Raw genomic sequence first — 23,045 nt, forward strand, 5'->3', positions numbered from 1 at the left:
CTATATAGGAGTGTTCTACCCCAAAACTCTATGGCTTAATAGACCTAAAGTGCAACGAGAATAAGAATAGTAACAAAACGTAAAAAAAAATTGTGGCTGGATCCATTTTCCCCACATGGAAATTAAATGAAATAATTAATTGTACCATAGTTTCTGTAATGGAGTAGCTATGTATATAATTGTATAAATACATATTGTATAATTGTATAAATACATATTGAATCAGAGATATTATTAACACATAATTAGTTCATGTCTGAAAAATTGACAGGTGAGGCAGACCTCTTACAGCTTTTGGGGTAAATGTATCAAGGTCCGATTTTCTCAGTGTTTTAAAATCGCTGCAAATTGCGGGTGATAACCCGCGATTTTAGTCCCAAAGTCGCCAGATGTATTAAACTGCTCTGATCTTAAAAATCACTGGTCATCTCTGGTGATTTGCTGCAATGTCAAACACTCTCGTATTTAGCTAACTCTCATGTGTTTCCTGCGTGATTAGTAAACACATCACTGTTACACTGCTCTGTCTATACAGCCGAGGGTCCAACAGCTGTTAAAAGTGTAAAAATAGATAAAAGTTATAAAAAAAAAGCATTGGGTCCCCCCACCAGTCCACTATTAACCCTAGTGCTGCCAGCGTACTGCTGGTTACGGGAAAATCGGGGAAAAAATTTGCGTGGGGTCCCTCCGATTTTCACTTAACCAGCACTAGGCACACCAGCCTCTAGAAATTACCAGCCCAGTGCTGAAAGCAATAGGACTCTTCATAGTAGGGTAATAAAGCTGAAAATAATGTAAAAAAATAAACAGACGCCATTTTGTTTTGTGGAACTACAAGTCTCAGTCAGCCCGGGCTGCCATAAGCAGTGTGGACATGCTGATGCTTGTATAACTACAAGCACCAGCATACCCATGGCAGCCAGGGCATGCTGGCACTTGGAGAATCACCCAGGGCTGGCTGAGACCTGTAGTTCCAAAACAAAATGTTAAAAAAACACCCTGTTTTAAACCACTAAATTTTAATGAAAATAATAAAACCCCAATAAAAACAATACACACCCTCATTATACTTACCAATCAGAATTCTTCTTCTTTCGTCAGCAGCTTTTAATCCAAAAATGCTTGAAAACCATGTCCAAAATTAATTGTAATTCCAAAGTCCCTGCTTGTAAATATCTTCTGTTCTTCTTGGCCTAAAAGGCCCCCTTGTTGCTTGCAGTTTTCTTTTCTTCAGCCCGGAGGGGTCCCACATTTCTAATCCAAATCCGGAACATGCTTGAGAAAAATAGTAAACCCAGTTCACAGACGACGCAAGTTCTGCTTGTAGAATGTACAAGCAGACCGACGCTACTGAATAGAATCCACCCTATTTATAGTCCATGGGGATTTCCCGTACTGTCATGGGCATTCCCCATAGACTATAAATAGACCTCGCGGCTGGATTCTATTCAGTAGCGTCAGTCTGCTTGTCTCGAATCAGGAGGGAAGGGTCACGTATAGCCTGAACATTTATCGAGTGGAAATGCTTCCGATTCAAAAAGATGGCAGCAGTCCCACCCGATGGGACCAAGGCTACATATGTCACATCCACTGCCCCTATGACGTGAGTAAAGCCAGCCAGGGTGGCAAACTGCTGCTTTATGCACACAAGGGACTCCTCATCGAGTGTCAGATGAATAAATTACTCAGTGGCACAAAAGTGCAGTTCTGCCAACAGGTTGGTCAATGGCGGTACTGCTCTCAGGATGTGGTGTATTGACTCTAGGTCACTGCACAGTGCACAGCATGTCCATGATGACATGAGCAGTGAGCCGATAGTGAAGGACCACCTCAGTATCTGACATCCCAAAGAGGCTGACACGTGCCCTGAAGTTATGCTGGGCCGGCAACGTTGGGCCAGTTGCTGGTTTGGGAGCGGTGTACGCTTGTCATCCTCCTGAGGAGCAGTCACCTCCTGCTCGAACATGATTTGTTCCAACTCAAGGATTGGCTATATGTGAGAAAGATGGATGAAGGTTGAAATATTAAAAACTGCTACATGCTTTGCAACCTTTGTAGTTGTCATGTAGACTATAAAGAGTAAAAACATACAACAAGTTTGTCCATAGTAGGGCTCATTCTTGATATTTTGTAAGGGGGGGGGGTGGGGAATGAGAAAAGAAGAAGTTTTTGAAAAAAATATGTAACCTGTTAAAGTGTCAAGAGACACAAAAGCATCTTACGGACAACTTACAGAAAGAGAACTACAAACAGACACAGGAATATGGAGTACAGGAAACATACCTCGCAAAACAGAAAAATGGGGGACTTCAAAAAAGGGCAAATCAAATAATCCGCTTTGGGAGAATAATAACACAAATTATGCTGATCTGTTCGGGGGGAAGGAGAAGAAGAATTTTTTTTTATAAATATGCAACCTAAGAAAGTGACAAGAGACATATAAGAAGCATCTTACCAAGCATTACTTTAAAAAACTTTAACCCTCCCAACCCAAAGAAATATATAAGTACAGCCAGCCCACAAATTAAATAAAAAAAAAAAGGAGAAACTATTCAACAGGTACATTACATTTGAAATTAGAGATGCATTGTTATTATGGCACCTAAATTATTAAATACAATTTAGATTTAAAAATAATAATTTTGCAGTGTCTAACACAAAGAGAAAACATACTTTTTCAAACAAATAACTCTATACTGACACAAACAATCCTTCACTAGACTCCCAACAATTTAAAGTGTGCATCAACCAGTTTTTATAATGTTTTGTAATGATAGAAGTGTATGCAGATGTATGGTCCCCTGTGGTATCAGATGACGATATCTGCAGTTGTGTTTATGCAGCAAGGTGGGGTACGTGTTACGCATGCTTTTACTTAAATTGCTGCGTAAAACAGAGTATGAATCATATGTATCTAGAGGTAAATGGCTACTTTGATTAGTTCACAGTAGTGTCCGCCCATCGCACGCCTATTTTTACTCCGAAAGACGTAGGGAGTTGTAAGTGGTATTTGTATATGCAGGTACTTTGACTACTTATTAGTTCGGTACTCAATGTTTTGCGTACATGCATTCAGTTTTGGGCATGCTCAGTGTGGTTTTGCGCATGATACGCATAAAAGCGGCAGATACTCCCTTGGTGAATCAGGCCCACTATATCCAACAGTGCTTATAATTAATCATTGTGGACCTGATTCACCTTCGAACACAACTTTTACGTACACCTGCATACAAGCGAATCTCAGGAAACATTTTCATTTGAATATGGGTATAAGTTCAGTCTGGCTATATGGTACTTGCCGTATACAGACAGACACAACGCATGTGCAATATAAAGTCCCATCAGAACCATTGCCCAAAAAAATTATGTATATAAAATAAATTAACGACTCTTAACTATAATCTATAATCATTTTTTTTTATGTGAAATACATACATCTTAATGTTCTGCATGAGTACTGTACATAATGTATTTGTATAGTTTATCTTACTTGTATACACATGTTCTGGCATGAATATGTGTCAGTCATCACTATCAATCGGTACTTACACCTGTTCTGTAGCTGGTACAAGTGATACGGCTAAAAAACACATACCTCAGATTTGCTGAGAGCTTGAACTGGATGAATGTGCATGCGCTCAACCTTGGTATGCCCATCCCATCCTTCAAGTTGTAGGCAGTTGGCAATGTTATTTGTGTTTGGACATGAAATGAATACAATTGCGTCACTGGCATAAGGTTTGTTACTGAGCATGTTTAGAGCAATTTCACGCAAGATACAGCATGCAGTGGGACTTACATCCTAAGATGAATCAGGCCCTCTACGCCCACACACATTGCGTCAGGCTATTCCCTGCGTACATTTGTGCCACACTGTGCTAACGTGCACATTGCCAAAATACAGTTTCCAAAGCATTACTCACATAGACAATGTGACCAATAGTGCCCATATACACATTGTACCTTCATACTGGTCATGACCAGCAGTGCCTGCATTCATATTATGCCCTACATATTATGCCCTGCAGTGTCACATACACATAGTGCCCAGCAGTTTTTATCTACTTGTCTACACAGGTATAAAGGAGAAAGTAAAACAAATGATTGATGATCTAGGTAGACTAGAGGAAGGGTCAAGCAAAATCATGCACTTGGGTCTCAAAAACCCAATGGCTAAATATAGTATTAATTGCACTATAATGGAAACTACTGAATAGGAAAGGGATCTAGGAGTCACTATTTCGGGTCACTTAAAGGCAGGTAAGCAATGCAACAAAGCAATGAGGAAGGCAAGTCAGATGCTTGGTTACATAGGGAGAGGAAACAGTAGCAGAAAGAAAGAAAGAGGTAATAATGCCACTGTATACGTCATTGATGCGGCCTCATCTAGAATACAGTTTTCAATTCTGGAGGCCATATCTCCAAAAGGATATAAATACATTAGTAACTGTACAAAGAAGGGCAACTAAAATGGTGCATGGCCTACAGCACAAAACTTACCCGGAAAGACTAAAATAACTTAATATGTATAGTTTAGAGCAGAGAAGGGAAAGGGAGACATGATAGAAGCTTTCAAATATATCAAAGGATTGAACAAGGTACATGAGGGAAACATTCTTCAAAGGAAGAGAAGTACTAAAACACGAAGACATGCACTGAAACTGGAGGAAAGTAGGTTCAGAGGAAATTTAAAGCAATACTACTTCACAGAACGGGTAGTGGATAAGTGGAATAGCCTCCCATCAGATGTGGTAGAGGCTAATACAGTAGAGCAGTTTAAACATGCTTGGGATAGACATAAGAATATCCTTATAAAGAATAAGGGATCAAATAAGGTTTAAGGTTACCATAGGTTAATAAAACATTTGGCAGACTAGATGGGCCAAGCTGTTCTTATCTGCCGTCAAATTCTATGTTTCTATATTTCTATGTTACTAGTTGACATAAATATAAACTGTATATCAAAGGTAGTGTATTACTGAGCTGAATAATATGAAAATACTGTAAAAAAGTTTCTTACTGATCAGACAGTGTTTTGATTTACAGGCTTGCAGAGTTGTTTTGCAGACATGCACTGTGTGGTTTGGTGTATTCATACACAGTGAGAGGGCCAGCGATGTCACAGCAGTTTACATAACTGCAGACGCAGCGTTTTTTCCTGTATCAAATACAATTAGGACACTATTCTAAAGATGTGGGAGGAAAAGTCTCTAAAGGGGTGCAATATTTTACTTTTTTTTAATCTTTTATTAAAGTGCCATGCAATATTTACAATAAACTTGAAATTATAGATTATATAAATAATATATAACAAAAATAATATATCAAAATCTGACTAATACAATGTAGGAACTGCAAATATAAATGTGTTCTTGTTATTCAGCATAATAAGCTTGTACATCACTTCAATGCAACTCTATATGACAGCATGAACTGTGCTAGAAATCTTCTCCAGGTGCATCACAAGGAAGACAGTTGTTAGTTGACAATAAATCGTTTGAAAACTTTTTCTGTGGGGACAAATATGTTTGCTGAAAAACATTAATATTTTACTTTTTAACAGAGTAGCAGTGAAATGTCAGGTTGACACTGAACAATGTATTTTCCCTTCACACTTTATATATGATATTGTCCTTTTTGGGCTTTAAAGAGTCTTTAAGATAGACTAACTTGGTAAGAGTGGGGAACAGACACAGTGGTTGTACCACTTGCGTAAGCCTCCATGAGCCTACAATTGGAGCGCGATTCACACAATCTAGATTCACTTCCTTAAGAAGATCAGAGGTCTTCTTGAATTAGACATCATAAGGTTGGCAGATTAAATGAGTCAGTCGTGAACAATGCTGCCGCTATAGCTCCATAGACAACAAGTGGTACACATAGTAATCACTACTACATTGTTCTGAACACATTCTTCAGGTTGCAGGTATTACACTTGAAGCTTAGCTTTGCCATGAGCATGATACATAGATAAATAAATTAGATGGGAAGTGAGAAGACTAGCGCCCCCTTGTGTATTTTTATGATACATAGATACCCAGCAACCTATTTGAGGTTAGTGTTCTCTATAGGATCCTCTGGTCCCACACTGATTTAGAGAGTCAAAAAGTGCTAAGATGAAATATATTTACTTGTGCTGGTGCCTTTTAATAGAATCCTGATGTATGTTTTCCTTTCTTTTCCTAGGTCTTGGACCTTTCCAGTCTTCAATTTGTTGGTGGCTTTGCGTCACTTTTTGGATGTACAATATATTAATCTTTAATCGCCTTTGGATGACGGGACTTTTATATATATTTGAAGAAAAAGGATTGCAAGGGAAATTCCAAGTCATACCTCTCTTCTAATTATACCTCACAGCTATGTGGTCACTACAACTGCTACTCTGCCTGACGCTGTTGGTAACATTAATTCATGGTGAGGTTTAATAGAATTGTTTTTAAAAATATTTTTGAGTACCTCTCTAGTCTCAGTAGATACCATATATATACCATATATATTTGTCTGTAAAAAAACAACCGAAAATGAAAGTAATTGTCAACATTATCACTTTTTTGTATATTATTTAAAGTACATTTTGGAGATGTACTTTACAAAAGCAAACACTCAAACCTTAATTTTATGTTTTACAGTCCTCAGTAATTATAATTAATAAATCCCCAAATACTCAAGTAAAACAAGGGCAGACATATAAAGAAATTTATCATTGTAAATGTTTACACATTAAACACATGGTAGTCTTTTCAATGAAAATCACATTTGTACAGAAAAATAAAACATAAACCTGATATGAAAATGAAATGTATTGTTATCTATTTTGTTAGCACAGTATTTTAAATATTTTTTATTACCAAACCATTAAGTATTGTACTGAACACTTGCAGTAATACACAACAGAAAAACTATTGCACAGCAATTTTATAGCAGTGTAGTGTGTTTGTGTTGGACTTGCGATTAACTCAAAGCAACACTTGCAATCTATCTTCCCAGCTGCCTATTACCAACTTTTACCTTCTCGCTGCGTTATAGATTTTATTATCATTTGTTGTACTTGTATATTTGGTCAACATATGCCATTATAGGCTTTCTGTATTTATGTTAATAGTGAAGTTGTTAATAGAATCCAGTTATTCTTAAATGTCGCCAGACGGGTTGTTATTAAATTAGAGATGAAGATAAACTGTGACTTACTTTGCCACACGGTATGTTGGGGGAGAGAAATGAAGAGATGTTCTTCTTGCACAGTTTATCTGGGTTTCTCTCACCGTCAGTAACCGATTGTTACTGACCACTCCTACTGGTGTCACTTTGCCACCAGGCACTCGCCGACTGTGAATGCCAACTGTGCAATAGTTGTAGAAGAATTTGGCTGCCGTCACTAGGCTCCTTCTATGGCTCCTAGAACCGCTTACTTCTGGGAAGCTGGTATAGCTGCTATATTGCCTTTTTACTCTGAGCTGGATGGCAGCTCCTAACCGCTTACTGCGGTGTAGCGGGAAGAAGGTTGACATAGAGATGCTGGGTTCAACATAGAACAGCTGGGGAATGGATTAGAGTTTAAGGTCTTATCTGTTGGTCACAGGATACAGCAGGTAATAGGCCTCAGGCACAATTCTTCAAGCAGTGATGTTTTATTGCTCAAGAGTCCTGACAAGGACCTTTACACACTAATTGGAGATACTAGTGATTATCCAGAAGTCACTACATTTCCAATACAAAAATGCAACACAATATCAAAAATCAGTACATTTGCAATGATATACAGTGGCATACTGTGCCACTAATTGAAATAAATTTTTGCAATAAGTTAGTTCTACATGATTCAGCCACACCTGTCAAAAGCAGCAAAGCTTTGCACTAGTCTTACCTTGCAGTAAAGGGGTATCTATCATGCCGAGCGGGCCTCAAAAGCGTCATAGGAAGATCTTGCGATTGTGTTTTTATTTCCTTGCAAAAATTAGCATCCACTTGGCGAACTGTATATTCACATAACCTGTACTGTTGTTAATACATCACAAATGGTGATGAGGATCAAAAGTAACACACCCTCAGAATGAAACAGTGGATTGAGAGAGTAAATGAAGACTGAGTACTGTAGATACAAGCCGCAGTTGGAATATGTAGGTGTTATCATAAATTTTAATGTAAGGTGGGAGAATGCTGCAAACAGTCAAGATGTCACATAGATTGCCGCAATAGCAGCATTTATAGCACCATAGAGTATTGGGCTGCCTTCATTGAGAAAGTGGAACTGTATTGTGATAGAAACAATGTGGACAGTGAAAAGAAAAACTCATTGCTGCTTAATGTAATGGGAGCAAGACAGAGATATCTATGCATCAAACTAGGATAAGCCATTAAAATGCAGAAAACAGCAGTTTTCTCCGTTAAAAGGCCATTGCAGAAATCAACCCTCTTTACGTTTGTCTTCGCAGTCCCCATAGATTAATATGGGGACTGCGAAGTTCTGCAGTGCATGAAGCTTTGATAAGCTTTGCATTGCGCAGAGAGGTAACGCCATCTCAGGAGGGCATTTCCTTTCTTTTTCTATGGGATTCTGCTGAAGCCTCTCTGGCACGAGCACAGCAATTACTCGTTTCAACGGCAGCGCTAGGCTGCCAGTATAAAGCAATAATAGATTGAAGCAGAGGGGTCAGTTCATCGGGGCTCCTAGAGTAGCCCCAGCATGATACATTCCAGCGGTGCCTAAATATGCATCATTGCGATGTGCAGCGATAATGTATTTGGCAGAATCAGGTTACGATACAAGGCACACTGGAGAAAACAGGAACTAAAGGCTTGGTAATGCTGGTATCCGGGTATAACAGAGGGAGTGCAGGTACAAAGAGGCTAGATTACCTGGCTAGCCACTGGAGCAGGAGGTACTGGTGTCCAGAGGGAGTGCAGTTGTCTGGATTGCCAGGTTAAGCTAGGAAGCTGAAGATTTTGGTTTTCCGAGTTTGACAGGTGACTGTAAGTATTGGATGTCTGGATTGCCAGATAAGGCTTAGAAGCTGGAGACTCTGGTTTTCAAATTTAGACAGTGGACTCTAGCTATTGGATATCTGGACTGCCAGATAAGCATAGAAGCTGGAGACTCTGGTTTTCTAAGTTAGACAGTGGACTGCAGATATTAGATTTCTGGAGGCACCGGATGATCTGCGGGAGAATCAGGAAAAGAGTCAGGCAAGCCAGGGTCAGAAATTGAAAGACACACAAATAATTCCATGGAGTAGACAGGAGTCAAACGAAGCCAGGATCTGGGTCATAGACAAAATTGCAAAACGGTGGAACAGGCAAAAGTCAGATAATCAGGAGTTACAACAGGCACAATTCACAGGAGCACTGACAGGGTCCAGAAGCAGCAAACAATTGATGAACTGCAAGGAACGATGTTTAGGGTGAGTATATAAGGCAGTGGAACAGCTGCAGGTGATGATCAGGGAAGGAGGTTAATTTCTGCAGAGAAGGTGAAAATTTCCGATGCCAAACAGGAGCACCTCTGGTAGCATAGAGATACTGCAGGCCAGATACAAATTAGGATCAGGTTCATAATGGTAAGTGCGATGACCACAGCACAGCTGCAAAGATAGTCTTTGTTCCTGGGAGCTAATACTTACAAAGGGACCAAATTTCACGCCAATGTAGCAAAGACATTCATTCCAATGGATGTCCCAAGAAGAACCTCCGACCACTTGAGTATCAGTCTGTAACTGCACCAGTTGATAATTCTGAGACTCAGAATAATATCAATCAGTAAGGCATTGCTCATCAGGGTTTCATAATCGTTACACAGAGAGAAACAGAAGACCACCCCCAAAGACTTGAATGATAGTTTTGCAATGGTGGCTAGAACAGCAAAACACATTCCATTTACTGTTACCTTGTTATTTGTCACCAAACCTACCTTCTCCACACTCCTCTGGTGCTGATTTCCTCTGTCTCTGTGTAAAATCAGCACTTCCTGGTTTGGGCGGTCACATGATTGTGGCTGGGAGGCAGCATATTCAAACCTGCAGACTATATATAGCTTACTCTGACACCGGCTAGCTGACCTGTGTCGGATTTTTGCTTCTTTCCACTGTGTTGTGCCTAGTAGCTGATCAAAAGTCCATCCTGCCTTGCGGCAGTTGTTTGTGAAGACCGGGGTACCCGTTAGACTCCGCGCCTCTGTTTGGCCAGTGCTTACCTGGGCTAACACATTTATCCATCACGCCAGGGATGTCTTCCTGAGACAATCATTACATTATTACGTGTTGAATTATTTTTTCTTGTCTAAGAAGAAAGGAGTCGTGGATCTAGATACCTAGGGCCTTTTTATGTCCGAATGAATTGTACACATAATTTGCACTTGAAAAAAGAACACGGAACTTGTGCCTCATTCCGTCCGTATTCAAATCCAAGCATATTCCAAGATATACTTCCATTTGAATCTGGGTGTAAGTATGCTCTGTCCACACAGTACTTTCCATCCGTAGACACATAGAACAGACAAAAATGTGTACCTTTTAAAGCATAGACTATGCCATGTCAGTCATTATTATCAGTCGATATTTACACCTGCCCTGCAGTGGAAGTAAGTTATACGACTTGAACCAAGCATACTTATGAGAAACCCAATACTTGAATTAACCGCATTTGCGTCGGAGTGCCCCTATTGTGTACATGGCCTACGTTAGTTTACCCATCCCCTCCCTTGTTCTGCCTCTCAAATGGTAGGCATTCGAGTCAGTTGCATTCACACATGAATTGCTTACAATTACGTCAATTGGCGTAAGGCCTGTTTCTTAGCATGCACAGAGCTATTTCACGCAAAATGCACTACGCAAATTGACTTATGTACAAAGGTGAATTAGACCCCTGGGATACTTATAGTGTGAGGGCACATGAATATTTTGTGTATTATGTACTTCCTGTACTTGCAATGAACAGTTCATGCAGCAGCTGCTGTCTCACTATGACTCCATACTTCACCAGCATAAAATACTATTGTGTAATGTAAAAAGTGTAAAGTAAGGGAAATGAGCCAAGTAATACCAATTAGGAACCGAAGGGACCGAAAAAAGGGTAATTTATGTTAGGTAGCCTAGCAGTTGATCTACTGTTCCCTTTGCATTATGCACCCTGACAAATTGTTTACTTAACTAAGAAATAACAACACAGAAGATAACAAATGTATTGAATTAAATCAATTTCAGTAGCAAAAAAAAGTAGTGGTGGCAAAAAAGCAAAGGCCAATCAGCTACTAGTCATTACTAACAACAAAGTGTGACAATCGCATAACCCAGGTGCTCCTAGGCCACAGATGATTGATCTGCTGATTGGCCTACTTCTCTGACACACCGAGACCTTTCTGGAAGAAACACTATGTTAAACATACAATTTAAAGACTGCACACAATAATGGGGACCGGGTGGGAGGATAAATTTCCTGTGACAAAGAGGAAGAACACCATCTAGACTTGGTTTCTATAAACTCCTAGTAATCCTGACCATCTATCTTAATCTATTCTGATTGGCCAGCCTCTAGCTAGAATATTAACTCTTGTATGGCCCAAATGCAGGACACTAGCCCTAAGTTATCTGAAAGTTTAATAATCAGGGTATGGAAGATTTGTCTGTAGTCACACAATATAAACGATTAACCAAGTTTATACTGTATGTGTATCAATCTTAATAAAAATAAACAGGTTGCCACATAGCCGGATTATGGTGGGGGCACAGGGGGCAAGTGCCCCGGGCCCCCCTCTCTCTGAGGGCCACCCGCCGCCAGTATGACTTCATCTGCTGTCAGTTGCTGTCTGACAGCAACTGACAGCTACCGCAACAGGCCCCCCTCTCTCCGCAGGTGTTGCCGCCCGCATTACCACTCCTGTTGATAATCAGCTGTCAACAGGGGCGAATTGGTGATTGAGCCTACCAGTACCTTGACGAAGCCGCCTCCCTAATGAATTCGTTTTTCTTTTTTTCCTAAGTTCACCCTATGCGCTCCAGCGCCGGGTGGGGGCTACTGGGCGCAGAGAGGGGAGGGGGGGCGTCGGGGCAGTCAATTTGCTGGTGGGGTTGTAAGAGCGGGGGAGCGACGATCACAGACATTGGTGGCCAGTGGAAAACAACAGGCAGCCAATCGCGAGGCTGCCTGTTGCTTAATGGGGTCACACGATGCTGTGCGGTACAGACAGGAACTTCCTGTCTGATCTGAGGAGCAATGGTGCGCGCCGCAAGGTAAGTGAGGGGCAGGGGGGGCTGCACTAGGGAAAACTACTATGGGAAGGGGCTGCACTAGGGAAAACTACTATGGGAAGGGGCTGCACTAGGGAAAACTACTATGGGAAGGGGCTGCACTAGGGAAAACTGTTATGGGAAGGGGCTGCACTAGGGAAAACTACTATGGGAAGGGGCTGCAATGAGAACTAGACGGCAGCAATGAGAGACATTAAGGGGGCAAAGTCAGAGATGCGGGGTAATGATGGGGCTTTGTTACTAAAATGTATAAAGGAAAAAAGGGGGGAGTCTTAATATAACGTGGGTGTGAGGTAGGCTATACATTTAGGGCCTGATCCATTAAGGAAAAAAAAGGCAAAAAATTGAGTAAGTTTTCTCCTGGACAAAACTCTTACAATATAAGGGGTGCAAATTAGTTTATTATTTTGCACATGAGATAAATTCTGCCTGTTTTTCAATGTAGGACACAAATACTTTATAACTTTACTTGTACATTGACATTTAAAGTTGATCTAGGACATGTCCTACCCCAAATATAAATCTGCCATCACATTTTAAATTTGCCCTTACCCCCCCCCCCCCCCCCCCCTTCCAATGCAACGTGGTTTTGCCAAGGTGCAGTTACTCATTTTTTTGCTTTACTAATGAATCAGGCCCTTAATGGTGGAGTGTAGGTGGGGCTAATTATTTAATGGGTGTTACTTTATGTTTTTTTATTTGTGGGATGATGGGGCTATTTAAATTAATATTGGGGCCTATTAATTTTAGGTGAGATGATGGGACATTTAATGCTTGAAAGGTTTAGGGTTAGCAAATGAATATGGGGCTTAGGTTGGATAGGAGGGCTGTTTATTAAATGTGAATATGAATTATTTAATGCTGGGGATGGTTGTGAGAAATTGTTAAATTTATTAAACGTAAATGCTATTAATTTATTGCTGGGGCTACTTGGAGGGAGGCAAATAGGTTCATTTAATAAATGTGTATACTAATTATTTAGAGTCAGGACTGGTTGTAGGGAAATAGATCTATTTATTAAATGTGAGTACTATAATTTTAATGTTTGGGCTAGAAGGAGGCCTAATTATTGAATGTGTGTGCTATTGATTTGCCGGGGCTGGTTTGAGTTTTCTAAATTTCATTGTAACGGACTTACCTAATCCCCGCCGCTCCGTCCGGATGCCGCACTTCCGGGTTCGGCGGTCACATGACCGCAACCCAGAGGCGGGGATTTTGAATCCCCGTCAGCATAAAAACCTCACTCTGACACTCGCTGAGTGTCAGAGCAACACTTACCTGTTCCTGGCTCCTGCACTTCGTGAATTGCTGTGTCTTCCAGTCTCCAGTGTCTTCCTGTGTGCTGATCTCTGCCTGTTTGACTACCCTGGCTCTCCTATCCCTGTGTACCGACCCGGCTTGCTGACCATTCTTCTGTTCTCGTGACCCGTGTACCGAACCTGGCTTGTTGACTCCGAGTTGCCTTCTGATTCTGCCTGACTCCATTCCTGTGTACCGAACCGGCTTGTCTGACTCCGCTACCTCCGCTCCACTCCGCTGTACTACATCTTGGTGCGAACCTGGGGACCGCGACCTGCGACTCCTGGCAGCGAAGCCCACCCCGCCTTGCGGCAGTTCTTGGTTAACACCGGGGAGATCGTTAGACTCCGCACCTCAGGTAAGCCAGCGCTAATCAAGATTAGTAGTAGAAGTATCCAGAATCTGTTACATTCATGTACCCATTTTTTTTCCAAATAGGGCCTCCAACATTCCAGGATCCAGACAAGCAGCAACTGATCTAAAGACACCAGGAGCCACAGGTGATAAAAGTGAACAGGTAGGAAAGAGCAGGACAGTCTACCAACTGTCCTGAATCTGTCGGGACAGTCCAGAATTTGGGTGACTAAGCGAGACAGTCAAGATTTGGTCCGACTACAAGGACAGTTGGGAGGTTTGTCCTGCTTCACACTGTACTGCACTTACTATATCACCAGCAAATCATTGTCAGCCCCCACTGTACTGATCTCATTGCCAACTCTCCCTTCACTGTTTTTAATTCAAATCACCTCCAATCACTGGGCACATTTAGAGCTCATACATTATTGTTACAAAATAAGTGTTTTGTTGCAGATGCTTAAAGCATTTCACCTTGATCACACCTGGAAAGCCATTTATTCTAAGAATTACTTTAAATGCATTTTTGATACACACAGTGTATATGAATGAATATATATATATATATATATATATATATATATATATATATATATATATATATATATATAGTCAAAATTGGTGTTACGTTATCAATGTTTATTTTTTATGTTAGTTTCAATGTACGGTATCATTGCTAGTTTTAATGTGCATTGTCAATGGTATTTTTAATTTGCGGTGTCATTGCTATTTTTAATGTGCATTATCATTGCTAGTTTTAGCGTGCTGTTTCATTGCTAGTTTTAGCATGTGTTATCATTGCTAGTTTTAGCTTGCGATATAATTGTTAGTTTTAGTGTACGTCATCAATGGTATTTTTAATGTGTGGTTTCAATGTTAGTTTTAATGTGTGGTGTCAATACCCATTTTAATGTGGGCTTTTGATGATTGTTTTAATGTACAGTATTTTAGTTTTGTGTAAGCAATGATTTGTTTTATGCAGACAACCTAGGCGAGCCCCTCTGGAAGAGCTGTAAGTGTCATACTGTGGGCTGTAGGTGATGTAGGTTTGTCAATGCCTATAGCCATGTACCCAATGGCGTTTTTTTACATGCGTTTTATACAGAGGTGCTTGTACATTTTACAAGTACCTGTACTAATATATATATATATATATATATATATATATATATTACATTCAGCGTGACGGCATCATGCCCGACATTCAGTGACAAGCAGCAGGAGAGAGGATGCTGGGTCCCAGGCACCGTCGAATTGGTAAGAAAAAAAGACAGAAGAAATAGAAGAAAGGAGGTCAAATATGGTAAGTAAAGAAATGGAGGGGAATGGTGATAGGAAACAGCAATGCAGGGGCAAAAGAATGAAGAAGGGGGCAGAGTGAGAGGATGCAGAGGGGCACAGAGAGTGTGGATGCAAAATGTGTGGATGCAGAGGGGCACAGAAAGTGTGGATGCAGAGTGTGTGGATGCAGAGGGGCGCAGAGTGTGTGGATGCAGGGGGGCACAGAGTGTGTGGATGCAGAGGGGCACAGAGAGTGTGGATGCAGAGGGGCGCAGAGTGTGTGGATGCAGCGTGTGTGGATGCAGGGGGGCACAGAGAGTGTGGATGCAGTTGATGCAGGGGCACAGTGTGTGTGGAGATGATGCAGGGGCACAGAGTGAGTTAGCTGTAAATTCAATTTATGTGTATTATTTTTGCATACAACTAAATGAGTATTTTTGGCCTGATCTAAATACTTATTACGCTATTTTGACCCAACTACTTATTAAACGGGACTGCTCAGTAATTATTTTGGAGGGGTGCCTTGAAAAAATTATGGAGACTCTAGGGGTGCCGCAAAATGCAAAAGTTTGGGAACCACTGTCTTAATTTTAGATCTTAGGGGCCCCCCTGTTTTAAGTGCCCCGGGCCCCCCAAAGCCTTAATCCAGCTCTGGGTTGCCATATATCATATTGTATGATTCATCTTCTGACATTAGATTTCACTGTCCAAAAAGATGGAGAAAACTATGAGATATGGGAATACTAAATTAAGCTAATGTATATGTCAAGAATGCTTTTCTGGAAAATATAAATAACATCATGTGTAGGTAGTTGCTGAATTACTTAGTCTGAAGACATTAATTAATATTTATTTACAGTCACTAGTTAACTATCATTAGAATATAACAAAATATATATATTTTAAATAAATAGCGAATATTTTTTGGGGAAAAACATAATTATAACTTAACATAAACTGTTTACATAAATGCCCCAAAACACAGCAGGGAGTCATAAGGCTTTCATCATGTGTCTTAGAGAGATAGGAAACCTAACAGCAAATAATTTAGAAATCCATTGATGTTAAATTTCTTAAGTTTAAATTGCATTTAAATCCAAGTTTAGAGAACATATTACATCCTGATGTTAATAAATGAATCTCAGACTTTGTGGTGCCAGCTAGGATCAGGAGGTGGTGTTTTAAACACAATCATTTTCATTCCTTATCGCAATGATAAGAAATGAAAGATTGTGACTATGAAAATTCTTATTTCGGAACAAGTCACAAAAACTGTTGTTTCTGCGAACTCCTATCTCCTATGTCCTCTATGGGCACTATCACCTGCATGATAGTAAATGAAGAAGAGAGCATGTAAGATGCAGTGAAGGATCCTGCAGGGAAGGATTCTAAGATCCCTCTACCACAATGCTCTCCCCATAGGCTTCAATGGCTAGCGCTATCTTCAGATGGTGTTAGCCATCAGGCACAATGGTTTTAGTCATCGGGCACAAGTTCCAAAAAACTGCTTATGCGTTCAATGCCCTTATGCTGCAATGCCCTAGTCATAAATTAACATGATACTTAAATATGCAATTATCTTTTTAATTTGAATGAAAAACCAGATTCACAAATAGGCCCCTATAACCTCTTTGTATATAGTATCCCTAATGGAAAGAAAAGTAAAAGTAAACTGTGTGTATAATGTAACAAGGTACAGTATATAACAAAGAAAGTGATAATTATAATATATAGGATTTTTAAGTAATTTAATAGCTTATCATTTTTTCAATCCATACAACAAGTTCATTTTGAAAATGTTCATGTTTGCTCCGAATGGCTTAATGCTGAAAATTGTCAGACCTGTAGTCCTGCAGAATTTGCAGAATTATCCTCTTGAAGCTTTTTGTGTGACTGCTCCTGGGTTAGTGAGAATCATCATCATCATCATTTATTTATATAGCGCCAGCAAATTTCGTAGCGCTTTACAATTGGGAACAAACATTAATAAGACAATACTGGGTAATACATACAGACAGAGAGGTAAGAGAACCCTGTTTGCAAGCTTACAATCTGTAGATATCCCCAAATAGATGTTATATAATATATGTATTATTTGTGTACTGCATAATTAAACAATTGTTATCTTGCCACCGCTACTTTGTCTGCTTTCCCTAAAACATGTAACCAATTCACCATTGTCTGAAATGCCACAGACATACAATGCATGCACTTCTACTATGTTTCATTATTTTGGACTTAACTGGTGTAACAAGCAGTGCAACCTTTTATGACGTGGGCTTTATCTGTTATTTGTAATTGTCACTTATGTGGTATGATCATACCAGTGTGCAGTGAATTACCAAAACACTAGTATTTGGGATGTTAAATAAAAAGTGTGAAAAGGGGTGGTGCACAACTTCTACTTCAACTGGTCAGATTAAACCCCCTTCCAAAGAAAACTCGAAATGTAATTATTTACCCCCTTTTTAAAATCCCAGTGTCACAAGCAAAGTAATCGGAATGCCTTACCTGTTTTGCGCTGCTACGCGGAGTCTAACCACACCCCAGGTCTTCACCAGGGAACCCCGCAAGGAGTTTTAGACTTAGCCGCTGAGACGTGTCGGTCGCGGCCCTCCCAGGTAGCTACCAGCGAGGTATATGAACAAGCGTAGTCGTCAATACCGTGTGGGCAATGAAGGTACCAAGAAGACAAGCATGAGAGAAGTCAGGAAGCCAGGGGTCAAAGCCGGGAGGTCAATACTGGAACCAGGGGTAATCCAAGAGAGTGGTCAGGCAGGCAAGGGTCAGAATCCGTAGAAGCAATATGAGTATATCAAGGATATATGTGTAACAATGGAGCCTAGAGAGGGACTAGCAGACTAGATACTCTAGCACCCTAGTGGTGCCAGAGTCAGGCTTAAATAGACAGAGATCCCCAATCATTGGTGGGAGTGGAGGTTGGCGGTCAGCTGGTCTGACCGCCGACAAGAAGCGGCCCTCAGCAACGGAGACGCTATGTTCGGGCGCATGCGCCCGAACATCCTGTCTGCCGGGCGGAAGTGACATCCCGTTACCTAGCAACGGGATGAGAGCAGAGAAGGCGTCTGTCCCGGCACCAGGTAGGAGTGCGGGACGGCCCCTGACAGTACCCCCCCTCCTCCATCGGAGAGGTGCAGGACTCAAGGATTGTTTCTTGATAAACTTAGCCAGGAGACGAGGGGCGTGAAGATCCTACTTAAATACCCACGACCGTTCTTCGGGTCCAAAGCCCTTCCAATGAACCAAGTACTGGGGGCGTCCACGGAAGTTACGGGTGTCCAGAATGTGACTGATCTCATATTCGTCACCAGTGGCAGTTAATAGAGGCTGGGGTGAAGAGATCTTGCGGGAGCATCTGTTGAGGACCAATGATTTAAGCAGGGAGACATGGAAGGAATTGTGAATTCTCAGAGAGGAGGGCAGGAGTAATTTGTAGGTTACTGGGTTAATGACTTGTGTGACTGGAAATGGCCCAATGAATCGAGGAGCAAGTTTCATTGTGGGTACTCGGAGTCTAAGGTTCCGTGTGGAGAGCCAGACTTTGTCGCCAATGTGGAGGATGGGAACGACTCTACGATGGCGATCAGCAGTTTGTTTATATCGTTGTGAAGCCTTTACTAGGTTCTCACTTGTTGATGCCCAGATGAAAGCCATATCACGAACCAGAGAGTGGGTGGCAGGAACAGAAGTTGCAGGAGGACGAGAAAAATTAGGAAGGTTGGGGTGGACACCAGACACAATAAAGAAGGGAGAGGAACCAGTGGAATCGTGTACATGATTGTTATGAGTAAATTTAGGGGCAGACCCTTCAGAGGGACAAAGTGGGCCATCTTAGAAAATCTATCGACGATCACCCAAATAGTATTGAATCCTTGGGTGGGAGATCGGTAATAAAGTCCATGGATATGCTAGTCCAGGGGCGTTCAGGCACGGGTAAAGGCAGGAGTAACCCAGAGTGGTGACATCTAGGAATCTTGTTTTGGGCACAAATCTCACAAGACTGAAATCCTTGAGATCAGATCGGAGTGTAGGCCACCAGTAGCTCCGAGACAGGAGAGAACAAGACTTCTTGTCAGGATTCGAACCCAGGGCTTCTGCCTCTGTGGACTTCTGCTCTGCTGACTGAGCTATTCTGGCTGCTGGACAGTTCCTTATCTTTATTCAGTGTTCTAGATCAGTTCCAGTGATCTCCTGATCTTCCAGCATGCCTTAGCTCCACCCCTTGACTTCCTATAAAAGCCTGGCCAGTTCCTGTCTCCAGTGCCTGATTATTGTGGTCTGTGCCTGTGATCTAGCTCCTGCTCCTGTTGCTGTTCCTGTTTACCTGCATTTACTACACGTGTACCGACCTCGGCTTGCCCTCCACTACGCTTCTGCCTCAACCTTTGGACCGCTACGCCTCTCTGTGTACCGAACCCGGCTTGTTTGACCTTTCTTCCATCTTATCTCCTGTTAGCCAGCCTTCCTCCCTGCCACTGGGCTCCTATCCAGTCTCTGGACCGTGACAGAATAATCAGGCCCAAAAATGGATCCCGCGGGAGTAGCTGCGCTAAATACTCTGAAAAACCAAATAAAGGAGTTGCAAGAGTTTGCCTGCATTTCTCAGAACAAGATGAGAGAACTAGAAGTCCTTGTTGAAGCTCAGCAGAAACAAATAGCTCAATTGCAGAAAGAATTAAAAGATTATGACACCACTGCTGCACAAGTTTCGCGTCCACCATTGCCTACTAAATTCTGTGGCGATCGTCGGTTATACAGAGGCTTCTTAAATCAGTGCAACATTTATTTTCACATGTTACCTACACAGTTCAAAGATGATAAGATGAAGATCTTCTTCATAATCAATCATCTGATAGGGGAAGCCCTAGCCTGGGTCTCTCCTTACATTGATCAAGACAGTGCTATTCTGCAAGATCTGGATGTGTTTACGTCCGCCATGGGGCAAGTCTTTGATGATCCTAACCGATGTGCCACCGCTGAAGTTAAACTCCATAGACTGCGACAAGGAAGACGCTCGGTGGCTGAGTATACCGCTGAATTCTGATGCTTGGTTGCAGACACTACATGGAACGATTCTGCAAAAAAAAGTTAGTTCCGTCGTGGCCTTTCTGAGCAAGTAAAGGATGAACTGGCCAGAGTAGACACCCCTGATGATCTAGACGATTTTATCCAGCTGTGCATTCGTATTTATCAAAGGCTAAGTGAGAGGAAAAATGAAAGATTAAGAGCCTTCGGTATGAGCAGTAATTTGCATCAGTTTAATAGACCTACAGTGTTCAAAGCTGCACCATCAGACAATCCAAGCATCTTTCCCGAACCAATGCAAATTGATGCAATTAGGAAACCACTCAGTTTTAATGAGAAACAGAGACGTCGGGAGGAGAATCTTTGTTTATATTGTGGTGATCAAGGACACTATGCCTTCACTTGCCCAAATAAGATTCGCCAGACCATCGCTATGACTGACTTAAAGCAAATGGACTCCAAAGAGTCTAGTCAATCCAGTTCCATCTCGCAATCACTTAACCCCTTGGCTCATGAAAACGGAGATCCTCTGCCTCAACAATCACATTTTGTTATCCCAATAACACTTTCATCCGGGTCTCTTTTAATTTGCAGTTTGGCTATGCTTGACTCGGGTGCTGGTGGCAATTTCATGGATATCACCTTTGCACAGGAAAACTGCATTGAATCAAAGAGTACACAAGCTCCTGTAAATTTGGAGACTGTAGATGGATCCCCTTTGTCTTCTGGGCCAGTAACTCACAAAACAATCCAGCTACAAATGACTATTGAACCAGGGCATCAGGAGGCTATAAGCTTTCATTTGATTGCTTCACCTAAATTTCCCATAATACTGGGAATCCCCTGACTGTCTACCCATAATCCTTCTGTCAACTGGGATACTCGCACTTTATCCTTTCCTTCTGAGCACTGCAAACTAAACTGCCCATCTAGATCTGTGGTATCTGTAGACCAGCAGGTCACCGAACTTCCTTCTAAAGATTTGAAATTGCCTCTGCAATACAGTGAATTTTCAGATGTCTGCGATAAAAAGAATGCAGATATATTACTTCCACATCGCCCTTATGACTGTCCTATTGAGCTGCTACCAGGATCATCCATACCTTTTGGACGACTTTACTCTCTATCCGAACCGGAGTTAAAATTCCTTCGGGAATTTCTGGATGAAAACTTAAACAAAGGCTTCATTCGCCATTCTACATCACCTGCTGGTGCCGCCTTATTCTTTGTTGAAAAAAAAGATTCTACCTTACGTCCCTGTATCGATTATAGGGAACTCAATAAGATTACAGTTAAGAATCGTTATCCACTCCCCTTAATTCCTGAATTGTTGGAGAGGCTACAGAAGGCAAAGATCTTTACAAAGCTTGATTTGCATGGGGCATACAATCTTATTCGTATTCGACCCAGGGATGAGTGGAAAACCGCCTTCCGGACAAGATATGGACATTTTGAGTCTTTGGTCATGCCTTTTGGCCTATGTAATGCCCCTGCAACTTTTCAGCATTTCATCAATGATGTCTTAAGAGACTTATTAGATCAATTTGTTGTTGCCTATCTGGACGACATTCTTATATTCTCTGATAATCTGGAGGACTTCGGAGGAACCAATTTTATATCAAATTGGAAAAGTGTGAATTTGAACAAGCCAAGGTTCAATTCTTAGGATACATAATTTCCCCTGATGGTCTGAGCATGGATCCCAGTAAGATCGATGCAGTCATTAACTGGCCTGTACCTAAGAACGAAAAACAAGTACAACGGTTTATTGGTTTTGCCAATTTTTACTGAAAATTCATAAGAAACTTTTCTGGAATCGTTTCTCCTATTACGCAACTTACAAAGAAGGGCGTTCCTTTTGAATGGTCACCTGAAGCTCAAGAAGCCTTTGCCCAACTTAAGACTCTTTTCACATCAGCACCAATCCTGATACATCCAAATCCTGAATTACCCTTTATTGTGGAAGTTGATGCCTCTGATTCTGCAGTGGGAGCAATTCTTTCTCAACGTGCCGGCGAGAAGATGTTGTTGCATCCTTGTTCTTATTTTCTCGCCAGGTGACATCCGCTGAGAAAAACTATGATATTGGGAACAATGAAGTACTGGCCATTAAGTGTGCTTTCTCAAAATGGAGACACCTTCTTGAGGGTTCTATCCACCCTGTGACAGTCCTTACTGATCACAGAAATCTTGAATTTTTACGCACCGCTAAACAATTGTCTCCTAGACAAGCCAGATGGACTTTATTCTTCTCTCGCTTTAACTTCATAATTTCTTACCGACCCGGATCCAGAAATGGCAAAGCTGATGCACTCTCAAGAATGTTCTCCGATCCGCATCTAGAAAAGGATTCTGGAAAGACTATCCTACCTAAGCACAACTTCTTAGGGGCAACTGTTCCTACGGATTTACTCTCTCTTTTGAAGAAAGGTTATGACACTGATCCTTTCCTCAGAAGTCCTACTTCAGATGTTAATTTAACTTTTAATAATGGCTACTGGACTCAGCTTCATCGCCTTTATGTACCAGAGTCAGTACGAATTGAAGTACTGAAATTAGTCCATGATTCCAAACCCGCTGGACATTTAGGAGTATACAGGACTCAAGAATTGTTGACACGTTCCTTCTGGTGGCCAAAGTGTAAAAGCGATGTTAAAAAATATGTTTCATCGTGTCTGACATGCGCCCGAAACAAGACTCCTCGCTCCTCACCACTAGGTTTGCTACAACCTCTTCCAATTCCATCTCGTCCCTGGAGCTCTATCTCGGTAGATTTCATAGTTGATCTACCTCCTTCGAAAGGGATGACAACAATTCTGGTGGTAG

The 23,045-nt window shown here is 41.4% G+C and overlaps 1 protein-coding gene across 1 annotated transcript in view; it reads left to right on the plus strand.

Moving 5' to 3' along the window:
* Window positions 1–23,045, plus strand: part of ADGRL3 (adhesion G protein-coupled receptor L3) — a 958,921-nt gene that overhangs the window by 138,410 nt on the left and 797,466 nt on the right. The window contains exon 2 of the mRNA XM_075204791.1: window positions 6,187–6,414. Within this exon, the coding sequence (XP_075060892.1) occupies window positions 6,360–6,414 (55 nt within the window). The 5' untranslated portion in view covers window positions 6,187–6,359. The remainder of the gene's footprint in view (window positions 1–6,186; window positions 6,415–23,045) is intronic.

Source organism: Mixophyes fleayi, chromosome 1, assembly GCF_038048845.1.
Source record: "Mixophyes fleayi isolate aMixFle1 chromosome 1, aMixFle1.hap1, whole genome shotgun sequence".
Lineage (NCBI taxonomy): Eukaryota > Metazoa > Chordata > Amphibia > Anura > Limnodynastidae > Mixophyes > Mixophyes fleayi.